Raw genomic sequence first — 17,903 nt, 5'->3', positions numbered from 1 at the left:
CCAGTTTGGCGGGTAGCATAGTAGAGCAAAAAGATTAGTGGACTTGGGACCAAAAGAACCGGCTCTGTCACTTCCAAGCTGTGTGACCTTGGGCAAGTCACTGAACCTCTCGAGGCCTCAGTTAGAAAATGGGACTAATCCTCATCTCCCTCATAGAGTTCTTGTGAAGATCAGATGAGATAATGTATACAAAGTAAGCTGTAAAGTGCCATATAAATCTGAAATACTATGAGGATGGCTAAGATCCAGATCCACCCCGCAGGGCAAGCTTTGAGGACTCTCCTAGGTGAGCAGAAGTTCACGGAGGGGGAAGCAGGCAGTGGGAGCCTTGAAGACAAGCCTGGAACATGAAACAAAGGCTAAAATCCACGCAAGGAATTAAGGTGACAGATATGAACACCAAGGATCAGAAGAGGCCCTGTACTGACGCTGAGCGAGCTAAGGATGCCTGAGACAAGTACTAGTGCAAGTGGGCAGCCTGGTCATCCCAGCTGGGCTGTCTCCTGACTCTCCATTTATTCCCACTTGGCTTTTCTCTTTTTCTTCTTCATTCCTTTCCCTCAACTCTGTACCCTTTACATCCTTTCCAAAAGAGGAAGGGAATACGCATTTCTTTAACAGTGCCTATTACTCACCAGGCACTGTGTTAAGTTCTTTTTTTTTTTTTTACCAAGAATTTCCTCTTCTCTCTCTCCATCCATCCACTGGACTGGTTATGGCCTTCTCCCCTAACACAATTTTAGAAATCACATGAAGATACAGGAGCAAAAACATGTGTGGTGTTGCTACAATCGGAGGGGCAGGCAATTGATCTGTGGGGACAGAAAGGCAGCAACTGCTGCCAGGGGTCCTTGGAGGACTCCAGGAGTCTCTTTTCTAACTTTGAGGCTTCCTGTAGACACAGGAGGAGATAAAAGTGGAAAAGGCCAGTTCTAGGTTGGTACTTGCCATAGTTGGGACCATCATACTTGCATTGTGTGTGGAACTATGAATTGATCCAACCATTCTGGAAAGTGATTTGGAATTATGCGAATGAAGTGATGAAAATGCCCACGCCCTTTGACCCATATCTGCTCCTAAATTTCAATCTCTCCTTATCTACATAAGACTCCTTCCCTACTTACAAACATATCCAGATCTCCTTCATCCTTAAAAAAAGCCTTCACTTGATCTGACCATCCCCTCAAGCTATCATGCTATATCTGTCCTCCCTTTCCCAGCCACACCTAGAAAAAGCCTCCACTTTCTTACTCCGCACTAACTTCTCATCCTCTAACACTCAGACAACACTCAACTGAAACTTCTCCCTCCACAGGTACAGATGATTTCTTAAATGACCGCTCTAATGGCCTTGTAAAAATTCTGACCCTTCTTGACCTCTCTGCTGACCACACTCGCTCTACAGTAGATTTTCATTCTATGCTTCCTTCCTGGTTCTCCTATCTGTCTCCTTTGCTGGGTCATCATCCTTGTCCCACTCTACTCATGGATATCTCCCAGGGTGCTTCCCTAGGCCCACTTCTTTCTTGTCTCTTTCCACACACTCTCTTAGTGACCTTATCAGCTCCCACATGTTCAATGATCACTTTTATGCAGATAACTCCCAGAATTACATATTCAGCCCTAGTCTCTCTCCTGAGTTCTAGTCTTATATCTCCAACTGGGTGTCCAGTAGGCATCATGTCTAAAACAAAACTCATTATATTTCCCCCCAAAATCCTCCCTCTTCTAAACTTCTCCATTTCTGTTGGGCACTACCATCCTTCCTATGCTGCAGGCAGGTCAGCCTAACTGAAGCAGAGACAGGAGGCAGCATGTGCCAGGCAAGTAAAGCCACAACCACCTTACCCACCATCTCCCCTCAAACCCTGATGGAGATAGCCCAGGACTCTAAACTCAAGAACCTTTGAGAAACTTCCCCCAGACCACCTGTCCTGCTTCTAAGACTAGCAGCCAGACCACTGGCCTTGCAGCCATCATCCAAAGAAACAACCCCTGTGGAGAAGGGACCAGCCATTCACACCAAGTGCTAGCCAACAGCCACCTATTGGGCAGGTAATCCAGCCTAATTAAAGCATCAAGGCACCCTGAGAGACAAGAGGCAACTTTCAGCAGACAAGTCAAACCACTGCCACCATCTTGACTACTATCTCCTCTATTGCCCACATGGAGAGAGCCCAGGGCCCTGAACCCAAGAGCCTTGAGAATAGCACTGCACTCCAGACCACTGGTCCTGCTTCTAGCTATGGCCCTGCAACCATCACTGAGGAAAGGAATCACTGTAGAGAAGGGATCTACTTTCCTCGCCAATCCCAAAACCAACTGCTAACCAACTGCCACAGACTGACAAGTAATGACAGTACTCCCTGAGACCACCCATCCTGCTTTTAGCCCAGTGCCCTCAAGCCATCAACCTGGGAAGAAACCCTAGGAGATGATGCAGCCTCGTAACTGCTCCTGCCAGAGATGTAGTCACAGCAACTAAAGTCCCAGAAAACAAAGTTCTTGTCCCCAGGATCGTTAGCACTGTCAGAGAGTTCACCATCAGAAATGGGTATGATTTTATCATTGGAAATGACATTAAAGAAAAGCCATCACCATCTACTTTGCTGCTTCACCCTAAGGACTGTGAGATCTTTCCAGCTGACTTGGAAAGTCAGATGGCCAATGTCTCCCCCATTAGAATGTATCTTACTTTTCTATTTGTATCTCCAGCATTAAGCACAGTGCTTCACACCCAGTAAGCATTTGATAAATGCTTCTTTTATTTAGCCATTCATTCATTCCAGGCACCCAGATTTGAAACCTCAGACTTGATTCTTCCCTCTCCCTTACTCTTCACATCCATCAACTACCAATCAGTGATTCTATTTCCACACTATATCTCCTACCCATCCCCTTCTCTCCATTCATACGGTTGATTATAATTACAATATTATTGTTGCTCTGTAGATTGTTCTCCTGGTTCTGCTCACTTCACTTTGTATCAACTCATTTAAGTCTTCCCAGGTTCCTCTGAAACCATCCCCTTCATCATTTCTTATAACATACTAGTATTCCATCATATTCATATACCATAACTTGTTCAGCCATTCCTCAACTGATGGGCATTTCTAATTCTCTGCCATTTCTGTCTTTTTTGTTTTTTGTGGCTAGGCAATGAGGTTAAGTGACTTGCCCAGGGTCACACAGCTAGTAAGTGTTATGTGTCTGAGGCTGGATTTGAACTCAGGTCCTCCTGAAGCCAAGGCCGGCGCTCTAGCCACTGAGCCACCCCGTTTCTGTCATCTTAGCCAATCTGATGGATATGAGGTAGTACTTCAGAGTTGTTTTAATTTGCATTTCTCTAATTATTAGTGATTTAGAACACTTTATCATATGACTATTGATTAGATTTCTTCCTCTGAAATTGTTGTTCATATTCTTTGACCATTTATCAATTGGAGAATGGCTTTTATTCTTAATAAAAGTCACTTCATCTCTCAGCCTGAGATCCATCTGTAAAATGAGGATAACAACAGCACCTGCCTTGCAGGCAAACCTGAAAGTGCCAGATAAATGCTAGCTATCATTATTATTATTAATAATCAGCTGAATGGATTTTTTTTCCATTTCTTCCCCCGCCTCAACACCCTAAAGCCACTCAACATTTAACTGCTTTTTAAGTTATGTGGCTCTTACTTCCTTTTTCCCCCATGGGTGTATGGTTGTCAAGAAGAAAAGCCTCCAAACTGATTGTCAGCCTGATATAGTAGAAAGCCTGTTGGCCTCAGAGGCAGGAGATCCAGGTTCAAGTCCTGATTCTGACCATGGCAAGGTCATTTCATCTCAATGCCCACGGCAATTCTCTCGGATGCTAAGCTACAAAGAGCTTAGGGTCTACCTCTGTGGAGAGGGTTTCCATACTAGGAGCTTCCTGGAGTGATGAAATCATAGGGCTGAACGCCTCAGCTCTCCTTCCTCCAAAGGGCTAAAACTCCTCTTCTTCTAATTCTCCCATTGTCCAGAGTATTCTTGAGTTCCAGGGGTTTGCTTTATCCTTCTCTGCCCTCTGATCCCCCTGGCACATGTGCACTCCTGCCCTTGCCCCCCAACCCCTGCAGTCCCACCTCCTCCTCCTCCTCCTCTGTACTCTGCCAGAAGTGGGATGACCTCGGTCTCCCAGACTGTAAAATAAGATGAATGTGCCCCCTCCTCCTCCTCCCCAGCGCCCCTAGAGTGGTGAGCTCTTTCCTAATTGCAATGATAATTCACATTGAAAGCAGGTGTTTAACTATTGGGTTGACCCTGACCCCTCCCCCCAGGAGATATAAGAAAGAAGAAAAGGAAGGACCCACAGGTACCAACTTATTTCTAGCAGCTCTTCTTACAGTGGCAAAGAACTGAAAAAGAAGGGAGTGCCGCCTATCAACTGGGCAGTGACTTAACAAGTGATGGGATATGAAGGAGTGATGGAATATTGTGATGCCATAAGAAATGATGAAAGGAAAAAAAAAGAAACAAAAAGGAATGATGAAAGGAATGATTCCAGAAAAACCTGGGAAGACCGGTATGAAATGATGTAAAACAAAGTGTGAAGAACCAGGAGAACAATTTTGGGGGCGGAGGGTGAGGCAATTGGGGTTAAGTGACTTGCCCAGAGTCACACAGCTAGTGTTAGGTATCTGAGGCTGGATTTGAACTCAGGTCCTCCTGACTCCAGGGTTGATGCTCTATCCACTGCACCACCTAGCTGCCCTCAGGAAAACAATTTGTACGATCACATCAACACTACAAGAACAACTCTGAAAGACTTATGAGCTCTAATAAGTCCAATGACCAGTCCCAATTCTAGAGGACAGGTGAGGAAGTATGCTACCCACCTCCTGACAGAGAGGGCCCAGAGATGGACTTGGGGTGCAAAATCAGACATATTTCTTTGGATATGGCCAACGTGGGAATTCATTTTTCTTGACTACGCATACTTGTTACAAGAGTTTTGTTTTAAGTTTTTTGTGTTTTTTTTTAATGGTGGGGAAGGGAAGAGGAAATGGATTTTTTTGTTAATTAAAAAAAAGAATTAAAAAAAAGAAAGTGGGTGTTTGCAATTGAAAATAAATTAAATGGAAAGAATGCAACAAAATTGAAATTGTGCAATTATCATGACCAAGTGTGGTCCCCAAGAAGAGGTGACGAAACGCCTTCCATTGGAGAAGTGGGAGACTATGGGCATGGAATGTAGCATGTAACTGTGGTCTGTGTGGCGAAGAATGATGGATAGAAAATGACTGTGGTCCATGTACCAGTTGGTTTTGTAAACTGTGGTTTGGTTTGAGGTTTTTTGGTTTTGTTTTAAACCTTTGATACAAGAGCAGACTCACTGGGTGGACAGGTTCACTGGATATCTGGAAATGAATGTGCTGCAACAACAAAAGGCATCAATAAAAGACCTAACCAAAAGTGAGTGTTAGCCAAGTTACCCAAGGCTGGGCCGGATTTCCCCCTTGCATTTGGAAGCTGGAGGTACAGAAGGCTGAGCGCTGGCCAGCTCCTTCCTGAAGCCTGTGCTGAAACCTGGCCACTCTCCCCAGCCCAGGCCAGCACCTGGCTCCCTCGCCAACACCTGGGTCCAGGAACAGGAAGACAGTACTGCTGGCAGCCAAAGCAGCCCAGGGACACCCCCATTCCCTTGGGCTGGTCACAGCAGGCCCCAGGGGAAGGGTGCACACAGGTGGTGGCTTGGGCTGGGAGGAGAGAGGAGTGAGTGAGTATGACAGGTGCAAAGGGTTGATAAAGGGCTTGGCAGGCTGTGGGAGGGTGGGCAGGCAGGCAGACAAAGAGGCAGCGGCAGCAGGAAGGATGCAGCCTAGTCAGCTTAGAATGCACAGCCCTGTCCCACTGCAGCCTGCGCATGCCCACATCCCTTGTGCAGGCCTGCTGGGTGAGTAGGGAGCCTGGGGCCTGGGGCTTGGGGCCTGGGGCCTGGGAGCAGGCCTGCCTGGGCGGGGATGCTGCCTTGGGGAGGAGGCATTTCAGTTCTTCCCCCAGCTTCGATCTCAGGGAGATGGGAGAACTCCATTTTCAGCTCTGAGTCTCGGAAAAGACTCCAGGGAGCTGAGGCCTGGCCTGTGGGCCTTTTCCTACTTAATCCCCCAAAGGAGAATTGGGCTGGGTGAGATCCCCACCAAGAAGATGCTGCTCTCCATACCTTAGTCAGCCAACTGCTAGGGTACCAGAAGAGCTGGCCTGGGTTGGGGAGGGGGGAGCCTACCCTGAACCAGCTAGACAAAATGGAAAGAAGGGAGTGGGGGGGTCAGTGAGGGACTCCAATCCTCCTCCAGTACCACTTCAAGTTCACCTCTATCATTCTTCCTAATAAATGCTGATCTTTACAATGCAAGGATCTCAGCACACTTTGCACATTCTTTAATTCCCTCTGGAAAGGTGAGGTTGGTTTCAGAGAAGGCGCTCCGAGGTAGGAGACCAAGCCTTCAGGCCCCTTGCTACCGACTTAGGGTGTAGCCTGGAGCAGCTCATTCTCTCATTTCTCTGTAGAAGCGAAACTAGGTAACTGCGAGGTCCCTGCCATCTCGAGTTGGCCAAGAATGGTATTCAGAATTTCATATTCTAAAAGTCAACGTCTAATGCAGGTACATCTACAGTTTCTGCTGGAAAATGGGCCCATTGATGATCCACAGCAAACACAGCCACAACCCAAGAGATCAGTCTCACATTCAACTGCTTCCTTGGACCCACTGCATTTCTAGCTCCTTCCCTACCTGAACCAAGCTACTGAAAGAGACATTTCCTCTGGGTTAAGTGAACATCAAAGGCGAAGGGTGAGACCCAGAAGGAGGCAGAAAGCCTCAATCTAAGAAGGGCTGGATCTATACACTCAACTTATTCAATTATACAACATAATTTCCTAATTAATTTTTAAGCACCGTGTCATGGATTTGGCAGCACCCCTTCACCTCTAATTGGTCCAGCACCCATAGGCCCTCGTCACGCTTCCAACCCAGTCTACCTTGGCAAGCCACACTAGCAGGATGACTCTGTGCCAATTGCCTCTGCCAACCAAAAGCCAAAGGGAAGAGAGGAAGGGAGGAGTGAGAGAATGGAGAATCCCCTTATTTAAACTCCACCCTTTCAGGGGGCTGCCTCCATACAAATAAGATAGCCTTATCATTAGCCTGGTGCTTCTCCATCACTCTCCCAAACACCCTTTGTTGTGAGAAGTTGACCAAGTGAAATTATATCATATCTGAAATAACAAGTCTTAAGGGGGTTGGGGATGGGATGCAGAGGGCCAGTGGGCTGGAGTAGGCACAACAAAGGCAGAGACAGCTTATGGCTTGACTCATTTGTGGTGTAATGCTGCACTAACCACAGGTCCTTCTATTATCAAATTAGAAGTCATTTTCTGTAACATTTTCTGCTAGAATTGGAAAAGCAAGGAAAAGGCCTGGTTGGCAGTGATGCTGGGGCATCTTTGGAGCACTGCTTTAAGAGTAGAACACAGAGGAAGAAAACAAGCCACAAACCACCGACATGAGAATCTCAGGAATACATTTTGTATATCACCAGCATCAGTCATCAATCAAATGCCCACAATTTTCTTGGTACCATTTACCACTAATTGACTATGTTTCCCTTCACCCACCTCAGAGCTAATCTGGCTGAGCTAATGGCACTGTCCACCCGCAGTGACAATCATAAGGATCCTCTTTACCCAGTACTTCCCATGGTAGCATCTTCAAGCACCTAAAAGGCATTATCTAGGAGAAGCTGGAGGGGGCAGATGGCTTATTACCAGCTTCACCACAAAGCCAGAGGGAGGTCTGTGAGGTTTTGGAGCCCTTACCACCAGACCACATTAATCTCAAGATTTCTCCCTATCTTGTCAGCAAATACACAGCAGGTAAGAACATGCCTTTAATTCTGTGACTATGGGTCTTCCTCACTGGCCTTGTATACTGAAAGTATTAGCACCTCAAGGGTAATCATTTCCTCATATTTTGCTTTCCTGAGACATTAGTAGCTGAGACTAATGTTGGAACTGACCTGTTTTTCATCACACTGGAAAGGTTCCTGGGGCCCAGCTCTACTACTTACTAGCCATGTGATCTTGGACAAATCATACCCCTTCTTTGGGCCTCAGTTTCCTCACCTGTCTAATGGGACAGTAGTCCCTTTATTATAGCTTTCGTGGGGCTTTTGAGAAGATCAAGTGAAAATAAATGTAGATAAAAGTTATTCACATCTGGCAAAGCGCTCCACGCATTCACTGTGTTCCGTGTTTTGTGGTACCCAATTTTGAACCCTCTGCTACTCTACTAATCCTGAAAGGCTTTGTAAGAGCAACTCTCCTGCTCAAATTCTTCCTTCAGCCTGAGCTCTTAATGAAGTCCATGCTCCTTTACCCCAGAATGGAAACCAGACCAGGATTCCACAGCAAATCAGAGTGATTCCTGTCCAAATGAACAGGAGTCCAGAGAATAGAATCTGCTCTCAATTCCAGAGACTGGCACCTCCTGTCTTCCTCTGACTTTCCCCAAAGAATCTGCCAACATGATTTTGTCACCTCATCAGCTCCATACCTAGGAACCCACAAAAGTCCACCAATACACAAAGGTCACCCAAACACACACATATCACCACACCTCCAACAAAAGCCCTGGCTGGATCTGGGGCAAAGGGCACAAGAGTCCATGTGTAGATGGAGCAGGATAGTAGTGCAAAGAACACTAGATTTGGGGTCACAAGACCTGCCTTCCAATTCCAGCTCTGCCACTTACTATCTCTGTGACTCTGGCCAACTCTGAGCCTCAATTTCTTTATCTGTAAAATGGAAATCATAATCCATCCACTATCTCTCCCACAGGCCTCTTGTGAGGAAAGTGCTTGAAAGGCTTTAGAGTGCTATAGGAATATGAGTACCGTTTATTAAGGAAGATTAGCCCGAGTTTTCTCTTCTAGATCTCAGAAACCAAATAACAAGGGCTAAAGGAAACCCTTCAACAATTCTTCTGTATATTCACAAGTGGGAATTCTTTTTTTAGCTATTAACTCATGAATACTGCCAAAAGCCCTTCCACTCGGAGGCTTTTAACTAAAGAACTAAAAAATAAAAATTTTAACAGTTCAAACGTGTCCTTAAAACTCCAGGAGAAAGCAAGTGTCCCCCTGCAAGGAAAATAACTTGGGGGGCCAGTGATGGTGTCTCTCTTCTCACAAGGCATGACATGGCAGGTGCCAGTGGGTGCTACTCCTTTATCTTAAAGCATCTGTGGGCAAAACCACTGCCTAGGATATTGGTTTTGGGGGATACAGTGGTCAGTTTTGCAGAACAGGTTTTTTTTCTTCTTTTTAATTCTTTATTATAAGGAATGGTTTGGAGTCTTTGAAAAAGGGAGGGATACTATACATGTAGGCTATATAAAAAGATATAAACAAAAATTGATTTCAAAAATCTTACAGTGCCTGGACAATGTGCCTCTTTACTTTGGACGGGGGCTCTGCATGTAGAACATCACAGCCGATGTCAGCAGTGGCATCATTTATATTGGCTGGTTTTGCTGAACTGACTTTCTTTGTTACAAATGGAAGGCTCACTCAGTTGAGTGGGGGAAGTAGGGCAGTAGATATGTGGAAATGACTACAGCTCCAAACAAAAAGTATCAACATTCATTTTCTTAAAAATCTAAAACCAAAACAAAGGTTTAAATGCCTAAAGGAGAAGAAGTCCGAATCCTCGTCACAAGGTGCCTCAACTAGTATGAGCTTTCCATTACTTGGGTGACTAAAAATGAGCCAAGCCTTTGAGTACCAGAGAGGGAAGGGTGAAGAGATAAGTAAAACTCTCACTGAGTCAGGAAATATCCCACTTTGCCTGTGAGAACCATCTGCCAAGACCACAGGCATCCAAACACAGGGATAGTCTCACTCTGGGAGGTGGCTTGAGTGGTTTCCAAAGGCTAAATGGGAACTGTGATTTAAGAGAGAGGAGAGAGTGTTGATCAAGGCCAGGGGCCTTGCAATGGAGAGTTATATGGGTTCCCAGGCTGTGGGGACAAGACTGGGCGGGATTAGGATTTGGACCCTCCTCCCCAACATAAGAACTTTACCCCTCCAGAGCACATTTAGGAAACAGTTATAAAGAACACATAGGCATTTAGGAGAGAGTAGACAATCTGGCTCCGTGGATAGAGCACCCAGCTTGGAATCAGGAAGATTCATGTTTATGAGTTCCAATCTGGCCTCAGACACTTCCTGGCAGTGTGACCCTGGGCAAGTCACTTCACTCTTTTTGTCACAGTTTCCTCACCTAGAATGAGCTGGAGAAAGAAATGGCAAACCACTCCAGTATCTCTGCCAAGAAAACCCCAAATGGGGTCACAAGGAGTTGGGAGTTAGGAGGGTCCTCAGAGGTGATCTAGTCTAAACCCATACATGAACAGGCAAGTCAACTCTCTACTTGAACACCACCCCCCACAGTGATAGGGAACCCTGCCTACTGGAGTGGCCCATTCTGATTTATACAGCTATTGGTAGGAGGGTGGTCTTCACTGAGAGCCCAAATTAGCTTCTCTGCACCTAGTCTGCCCTCTGACGCCAGGCAGAACAAGACAAATCTCTCCTTCAAATGACAGTCCCGTCAAGTACTGTACTTAAAGACAGCAGCATTCCTGCCCAACCCCCAGTCTCCTCTTTTCCAGCTAAGCACCCCCAATTCCTTCAACCTGTATGGGGTTTCTATCCCCCTCACCCTTCCGGTCACCTTCCTCTAGATGCAATATGGCATACAGAACCTAGGCTCCAGGTAAAAAGGAAAGCTGGACACTATGGTTCTAGTGATGGTGCCCCAAGAATTCTCATTTCCCCCTCTCCAGTTTAACCCTGCTAGGCCCAGCTCCCACCCTGCTCCCACTTTCCCCAGCTTTTACTCACTCAAATGGTCCTCCTCTCTAGGATTTGCAAAGGATCTATGGGCATATCTGAGGAGTCCACAAACTTGGATAGCAAAAAGTGACATCTTTATTTTCACTAATCTCTAACTGAAATTTAGCATTTCCTTCAATTATAAATACAGGCACTGACCCTTATTCTGAGAAGGGTCCCAAAGGGTTCCCCAGTCTGCAAAAGGGTCTATGACCCAAAAGAAGTGAAGAACCCCTGGCCTCGACGATAGGACTGGGAAACAGAAAGAAGAGAGACAATAGTACAGCTTCAGAGACATTGTACAGAGATACAGCCCTTAGGGCCAGCCTAGCTCCAGAAGAAGCTCCCCTCCTTCCTCCTGCACCCGAGAGCAGCGACTCTCCATGCTCCCTTTGCCAGTGGGGCTAGGGAAGCCTATGGACTTCTTCTAAGAATCATATTTTGTTTTGTTTTTTTTTGCTTTTTGGTGAGGCAATTTGGGGGTAAGTGACTTGCCCAGGGTCACACAGTTAGTGTCAAGTGTCTGAGACCAAATTTGAACTCAGGTCCTCCTGACTCCAAAGCCAGAATTCTATCCACTGAGCCACCTAATGCCCCTGAATCATGTTTTTAAATGCATAAAATATATGATTATAAAGGAAACTGATTACATTGAAACAACGTTATCAAAAATTTTAAAAACCAAGTTGAGAGCTCCTTGAATAAGACTCCCTTCCTGAGAAGTAGCAAAAAATCCTCCTTATCCCTCTGAAAAGGCCTTGATTCTGGTGCTCACTGCAGTTTATGTATCTAAGCAGCTAAGATAAAGCTGAACTTGGGACAGGAAGCCCTGATTTTGAATTCTGCCTCAGAAACTAACTGTGTGGCGTTGAGCAAGTCATATAATCACTATATGTTTCAGTTTCCTTAACTGTTTAAAAAAAAAAAAGGTGGGAGGGAGGTTAGACTTATGGTCTCTAAATCTATTATCCTAAGACACGATTACACCTTTGGGCTCAGTCTTTAAAAGGGAGCTGACTATACAGACTCCAGAAGATTAGAGATGGGGAGCCTGGATCCCCTCTGATCCCCACAGACACTGAGGTGGTCTCCTGGAATGAGGCTGCTGGAATTGAAGGGGCAGGGTAGCAAAGGAATTCCTAGATCAAGTGGAAGAGTTCTTGGACTGAGCCACCAACCTGAGAAGCAACAAGCCATTGGGTCACAATGATAATGAGAAAACCTACACTTGCTCTTTTACTGGTCCTGTGGACTATGTAGGTCTGGGGGAAAGAGGTCTCTAGTGAGCACTAGTTCTTTCCCCTTGGGGGGCCCTACCCAGGGTAGTACTATAAGTCTGGAGGACTGTACAGGTACCTGGGAGGCAGAAGCCCACCATAAAGGGGGATTGCTTGACTCTCTAGCAACCCAGAGTGTTTTCCCCTTTTGGGGGGGGGCTCACCCAGAATAGTACTATAAGTCAGGAAGACTGTATAGGTCCTCTGGAGGCAGAGGCCCACCAAAGAGGGGGGAGGTTACTTGATTCTCTAACAACCCTGTTTTCCCCTTGCAGAGTTGCCCCCCTCCATGGTAGTACTGATAGTATGAAAGGCTGTACAGGTTTAGGGGGAAGGCAGAGGCGAGTTCTGACACTAGTCCTTTGTATTTTCTGTGAGGTGAAATCAAACCTGTCCTTTATTCCAAATTTTGTTAGCTTACGTGCTTGCATGGGAACTGAGAACCCTTTCAGGCATGAGCCCAAAACTGGTACCAAGAAAAACTCTAAGTGGAGGAGCAAAACAAGCCAACTTCTAATATTTCTAGGTGAAAACGTAGGTGAGGGCATGAACCATAGAGATTATTAGAGAGAATTCCCTAAGACCAATCCCACTCTGGGTGAGTTCAGGGCTGCAGTTAGACAGAGGTAGGAATTACTCCTGTCAAAAACTGGCCACCTTTGACTTCATTCTGAAATCAAAGCAATAACATTAGACAAGGAGGACCTTAGTAAAATTAATTCCTGAGAGCCACAGACCAAAGAAGTAGAGATGAAATGTTGGGCATTGAATGGGGCCAACATTAGAAGACGTGTGGTGTTGCTAGCTTTCTGGTCTAAATTATAGATACTCAAGATACTCAAGATCCTCACGTGCAAAGGACTATAGGGAAAAGGTATAAGCAGTTTCTAACACCTGGACTCCTAGAATCTCAGGGACTTTAGAAGTCACCTAGTCCAACACGAGTCCCCTTTACAATGTCCATCAAATGGACACCCAGCTGCCACTGGAACATTGACTCTTCACACTGTTATATGGTGCTCTTCCCACAACAATGCTGTAAATTAAATGGGGCAAGATCTCACTTATTCTATCAATAAGGAAACTGAGGCTTAGAGAGATAAAATGCCTTGGCCAGAAGCCCAAAGTTAGTGAATGTCGAGTAGGGACTCAAGCCTAGCCAGCACCCTTTTCACTGCCCCTTAGCAACCAGGAGCTTACTATCTCAATAGGCAGGCAGTTCAGTCCCGGCCATTGCTGGGTTGCTCTAATGGTTAGATAGTTCTTTCTAATATTGACCTGCAATCCGCCTCCCTTTAATTTATACCAATGGCCTTAGCTCTGCCCTCTGGTGCTACATAGAGTTAGTTTAATCTCTCTTCAAGATGACAGCTCTTAATGTATTGGAAGATGTCTGTCACCATTCCCTCCATTTCCTCCCCCCGGCTTCTCTTCTCTGGGTTCAACCCTAGTCCTTGGTAGCCTATGGTTTTAAATCCTCTCACTGGTCTGGTAAGCTTCCTCAGGGTAGGTTTTAGCTTATCAATGTCTATTGAAAGGTGATACCCAGAACTGAACATAGTATTTCAAATATAGTCTGAACAAGACAGGAACACTACATGCCTCTCGATGGAGCCCAAGAGCACGGTAGCTTTTTTGGGCTGCCAAATCGTAGACCATAACTGAATTTGAAGTCTACTACCCTAAAATCACTAAGAAAAAAAAACCCCATACTACCTGAACTGTCATTAAGCCAGATTTCTCCAATCTGCTACTTGGGCAAATCTGAGTATAGGACTTTTTATATTTAGCCCCGTTAGCTTCCTGTACATTGTTCTAACCATCAAATTCTGAGTCCATCATCCAATGCATTCGCTATTTATCCCAGCTTCATGTCACCCACAAATCAAATAAGCATGTCATTTATCCAGATCATTGATAAAAATGCTAGACTTAACAAGGTTGAGGACTGGTTCCTGTAGCACTGCACAACAGACTTGATTTTTTAGGTACACTCTGAGTGTGGTCATTAAACCAGTTCCCTATCCACTTAACTATACCATCATCCAACCCCCATTTTTTCAACTTGTCCACAAGGATGTCAGGACAGATTCTGTCATAGGCCTTGCTAAAATCCAGACATGCCAAATTCATAGCATTCTCCTGATCTTATGAACCCACGATGGTTCCTAGTGATTACTGCTTTCGCCCTCAATGCTCTGAAACAATCTGTTTAATGATCTGCTAGAGAATTTTGCCACGGATCAACATTAAGCTTACTAGTCCAGAGCCTCTGAAAACCACCTTTATCCCCTTTTTGAAGAGCAGAACAAAATTTGCTCCTCCCTCCATGATTCCTTCACAATTGCCAACATCTGTTTTGAAATGATATCTGTACATCATTTCAGTACCCGGCAATGCTATTCATCTGGGTCTGCTCTTGAATTCACTCATTTAGAGCAGCAGGTACTCTCTTATTATCTCTCTCTTAATCATGTTTATTCTACCTTTTCCATTTTGCAGGTAACTCTCAAGTGGGAAGACAGAAGCAAACTTCCTCCAGACTGCAAATTCACTTCATGTTTGGCAGCCAGGGGCTCTAAACCCCGACTGCATATCTCCTCTACAACAAGATCAGCATAAGCTTCCCACCAGAGCCCTTGTCTTCAGTTTAAAATAACCACAGTAGCAGCAGCTTACATTAATATAAGATTTACCAAGTACTTCACACACATTATCTCATCTGAGCTTCACAACAACCCTTGGAAGTAAGTACTGCAAACATAATTTTCCCCATTTTGCAGAGGAGAAAATCAAGGCTTGGAGAGGTTATGACTTTCCCCAGGTCATAAAGCTAGTAAGTGACAAAGCCAGGACTCTACAAGGTGACTCAGCCACTAGCCCTTGTTTAGTTCAAAGTCTCTAAGCCTCAAATTCTGATTCTTCCTCCCAACCCAAGGAATTTTTTACCCAAATATTTGTTGAATGTTCAAAGCAGAGGGGTGTTAATGGTCATGGAAAATACTTACAGTAACCATCTTTAGTTAAGGGAATCCCTTCTCCTTTCCCTTTCATTGTCCTAATTAATAATAAACATGGAAGCTATGTCCCTTGCCCCACCTCAAGATCTCTCTCTCTCTCACTCACACACACACAAACACAACACACACACACACACACACACACACACACACACACACACACACACATTCCTCTGGTCTTTGTCCTATAAAGGAATCATTTTCTCCAGTGTCCTTCCTTTCACTATCAGTGAAGATTCAGTAAAAAGGAACTGGTTTCCATTTGGAATGATTCTAGACATTGAAACAGGAAGGATGGTGTTCATTACACCACCACCAAGCTATCACTATACTACCCCACCTCCTGCCAAAATGCCCAGAGAACAACACTCTCATTCTGAAGAATAGCCTGTGTATTTCCAGGTTGTGAATTTCCTGCATCACTCTCTCAATGGTGTCAAATCTCAGTCACAAAGGCAAGATTTTGAGCGGGTGAGACCAAGAGAAAGGGAGATAGCATGATAGGAGGAAGAAAGTAGGAAAGGGGAGGGGCAGTCAGACAGAAATTGAACAAGGGAAATAAGAAATAGATCAAGAGAAACAGGTAGAAAGAGTACAAAAAGACAAAAGAAAGAGGGAAAGAAAGAGGGAAAGAAAAGGAAAATGAACACATTCCTGCAGGCAACATTTACCTGTTTATTTTTTATTCTCTTCAGGTCATTCAAGTCAAAGGAATTCGGCTCCAAACATTCAGTTCTGGGTCTACTCATTAAGCTTAATTCCACTGAACCCAACCCCCAGGTCTATGTACCATACTTCCTTCACATTGGTATCTTTTCTATTTTTAAAACAGACTTCATGAGGGTGTTTCCCCCATCCTTTTCAGCTGAGAAATCTCTCCTCTCTCTCCGTATAGCAAATCTCCCCATGCCTCCGGCCACATCTAGCCTTTCACATTCCCCACCCTTTTCCATCCAAACCCTAACAGAACGAACATGGGTAGTTAAGAATCCTTAAGCTGATCAAGAAAGTATCTTTCTCTCACCTTCTGCCTTTAAATCTGCTCTAACCCCAGACTCTATTTAAGCCACTACCCAACTATGACCTCTCTCAATATTGGGAACATTGCCCTAGGGAGTTTGGATTGGCCATGGGTGACTAATTTTCTAGAAACAAATTACACCCCAACACAGAAAGCAGACATACATTAGTATGTCTATGTGCCCACACAGCATGTACCATATGGACACATATGCACATATGTAAAGAATATAAACACACGTATACTGTAATACATTGAGCATATATATACATGAATGTACAGTATATGTAGAAGGTACCTGTGTTAAGTATTATGAAATGTCTAAATTCATATACAGTGTATATACAGAAACACATGCCCGGCTTTAATATATTATGTATGTATATATAATATATATATAGATACATACACATATACACACTAAACATATCATATACAAGTACAGACACATAAGCACACCTCTCTGCACACCAACAGGAGATACAGGCTATTAGAGACACATTCTTGTCAGTATCTTCCCTCCCTAGTTTCAGCTTGCAAGCTGATTGGCCAGAGATGATGCTTTTCTCTTTTTCTCTGTTCTGTATTATGGCCGATACCAAATCACGCTCAATGAATGTTATAAGCACAAGTGTACTTCATATTTAACATGTACATTAATAGCTCCTGTTTCTCAATCTCTACATGTGGGGACTGAAATCTTAGGAGAAATGTGGTGAACACAAGAAATTGTGTTCTTGCACTTTGCCACTCTGCACTGGGCATTCGAGGAAGCTTATCATTATGTGCTCCTGGGCGTGTGTAAGGTCAGCATTCTGCTTCCTTAGAAATACCTGCCGCCTATTAAGGCTGATGAGGAGTCCGGGCGTCCTTGTCACCCTGGCTAGCCCGTGTCTTTATTTATTACTTATTCTCATTGCTTCTTTCTCCCCTCTAGGTAAGAGCGCCTTCCCCACACATTGGGTGACACATTGTGTGTGTGTGTGTGTGTGTGTGTGTGTGTGTGTGTGTGTGGAGGTGGGGGGAGGGGGGTTGCTGGGGAATGAACTCGTTGCTATGCAACCGTCCCCATCCTGCCCTCGCTTCCCATTTTCAGTTGGACCTCTTACTCTGTGCTCCCCAATCCTAAAGTGAATGTTCTTTAGCAAGGGCCCATTAATCCATGCCCATACCGGACAATCCACGTGCCCGGCGTGGTTCTGTTTCAAGGCTCCCGAAGAGATGCCCAGAATGATGCCCCCTTCTTCCACTCAGACGGTGGCATCCCATCTCACAACTTCTTCAGGATTCCTGATAAACTGCACTAGAATTCTAGGCTGTTCCCCCTCCCGACCCCCTCCCCGGGCCCAGTTTGACGCCCCCTCCTCATCTCCTCCCCTGGGAGCTCCCCCTGACCGGGGCCCCTTACCTGCAGCATCACTTTGTACTGCTCCTCTGGCTTCCGGACCACACACATGTTACATCCCATGGTGCCAGCCGGGGAGTGGGGTGGGGAGGGGGGAGGCTGGGGGGCGGCGGGCGGCGGGCGGCGGGCGTCGGGCAGGCGGCTCCTGGGCTCACTGGTCCAGCCGCAGGGTGGGTGGGGAGCCGGGGGCTCCCGGGCCGCTGGGCGGGGGGGCCATGGCGCGGCTCGGGGGCGGGGCCGCGCTCAGCGGGGGAGGGGGG

General features: G+C 45.6%; 1 protein-coding gene across 2 annotated transcripts in view; it reads right to left on the bottom strand.

Annotated features, from left to right (window-relative positions):
- Nucleotides 1–17,741, bottom strand: part of PDZD4 (PDZ domain containing 4) — a 31,481-nt gene extending 13,740 nt beyond the window's left edge. For both annotated transcript variants that reach the window (XM_020977287.1, XM_020977288.1), the window contains exon 1: nt 17,647–17,741. In XM_020977287.1, coding sequence (XP_020832946.1) covers nt 17,647–17,706 — 60 coding nt within the window. In that variant the 5' untranslated portion in view covers nt 17,707–17,741. The remainder of the gene's footprint in view (nt 1–17,646) is intronic.
- Between the last annotated feature and the right edge of the window lie 162 nt (nt 17,742–17,903).

Source organism: Phascolarctos cinereus, unplaced genomic scaffold, assembly GCF_003287225.1.
Source record: "Phascolarctos cinereus isolate Bilbo 61053 unplaced genomic scaffold, phaCin_HiC Scaffold_8;HRSCAF=390, whole genome shotgun sequence".
NCBI classification, from domain to species: domain Eukaryota; kingdom Metazoa; phylum Chordata; class Mammalia; order Diprotodontia; family Phascolarctidae; genus Phascolarctos; species Phascolarctos cinereus.
This window is presented reverse-complemented; position numbering and strand designations above follow the sequence as displayed.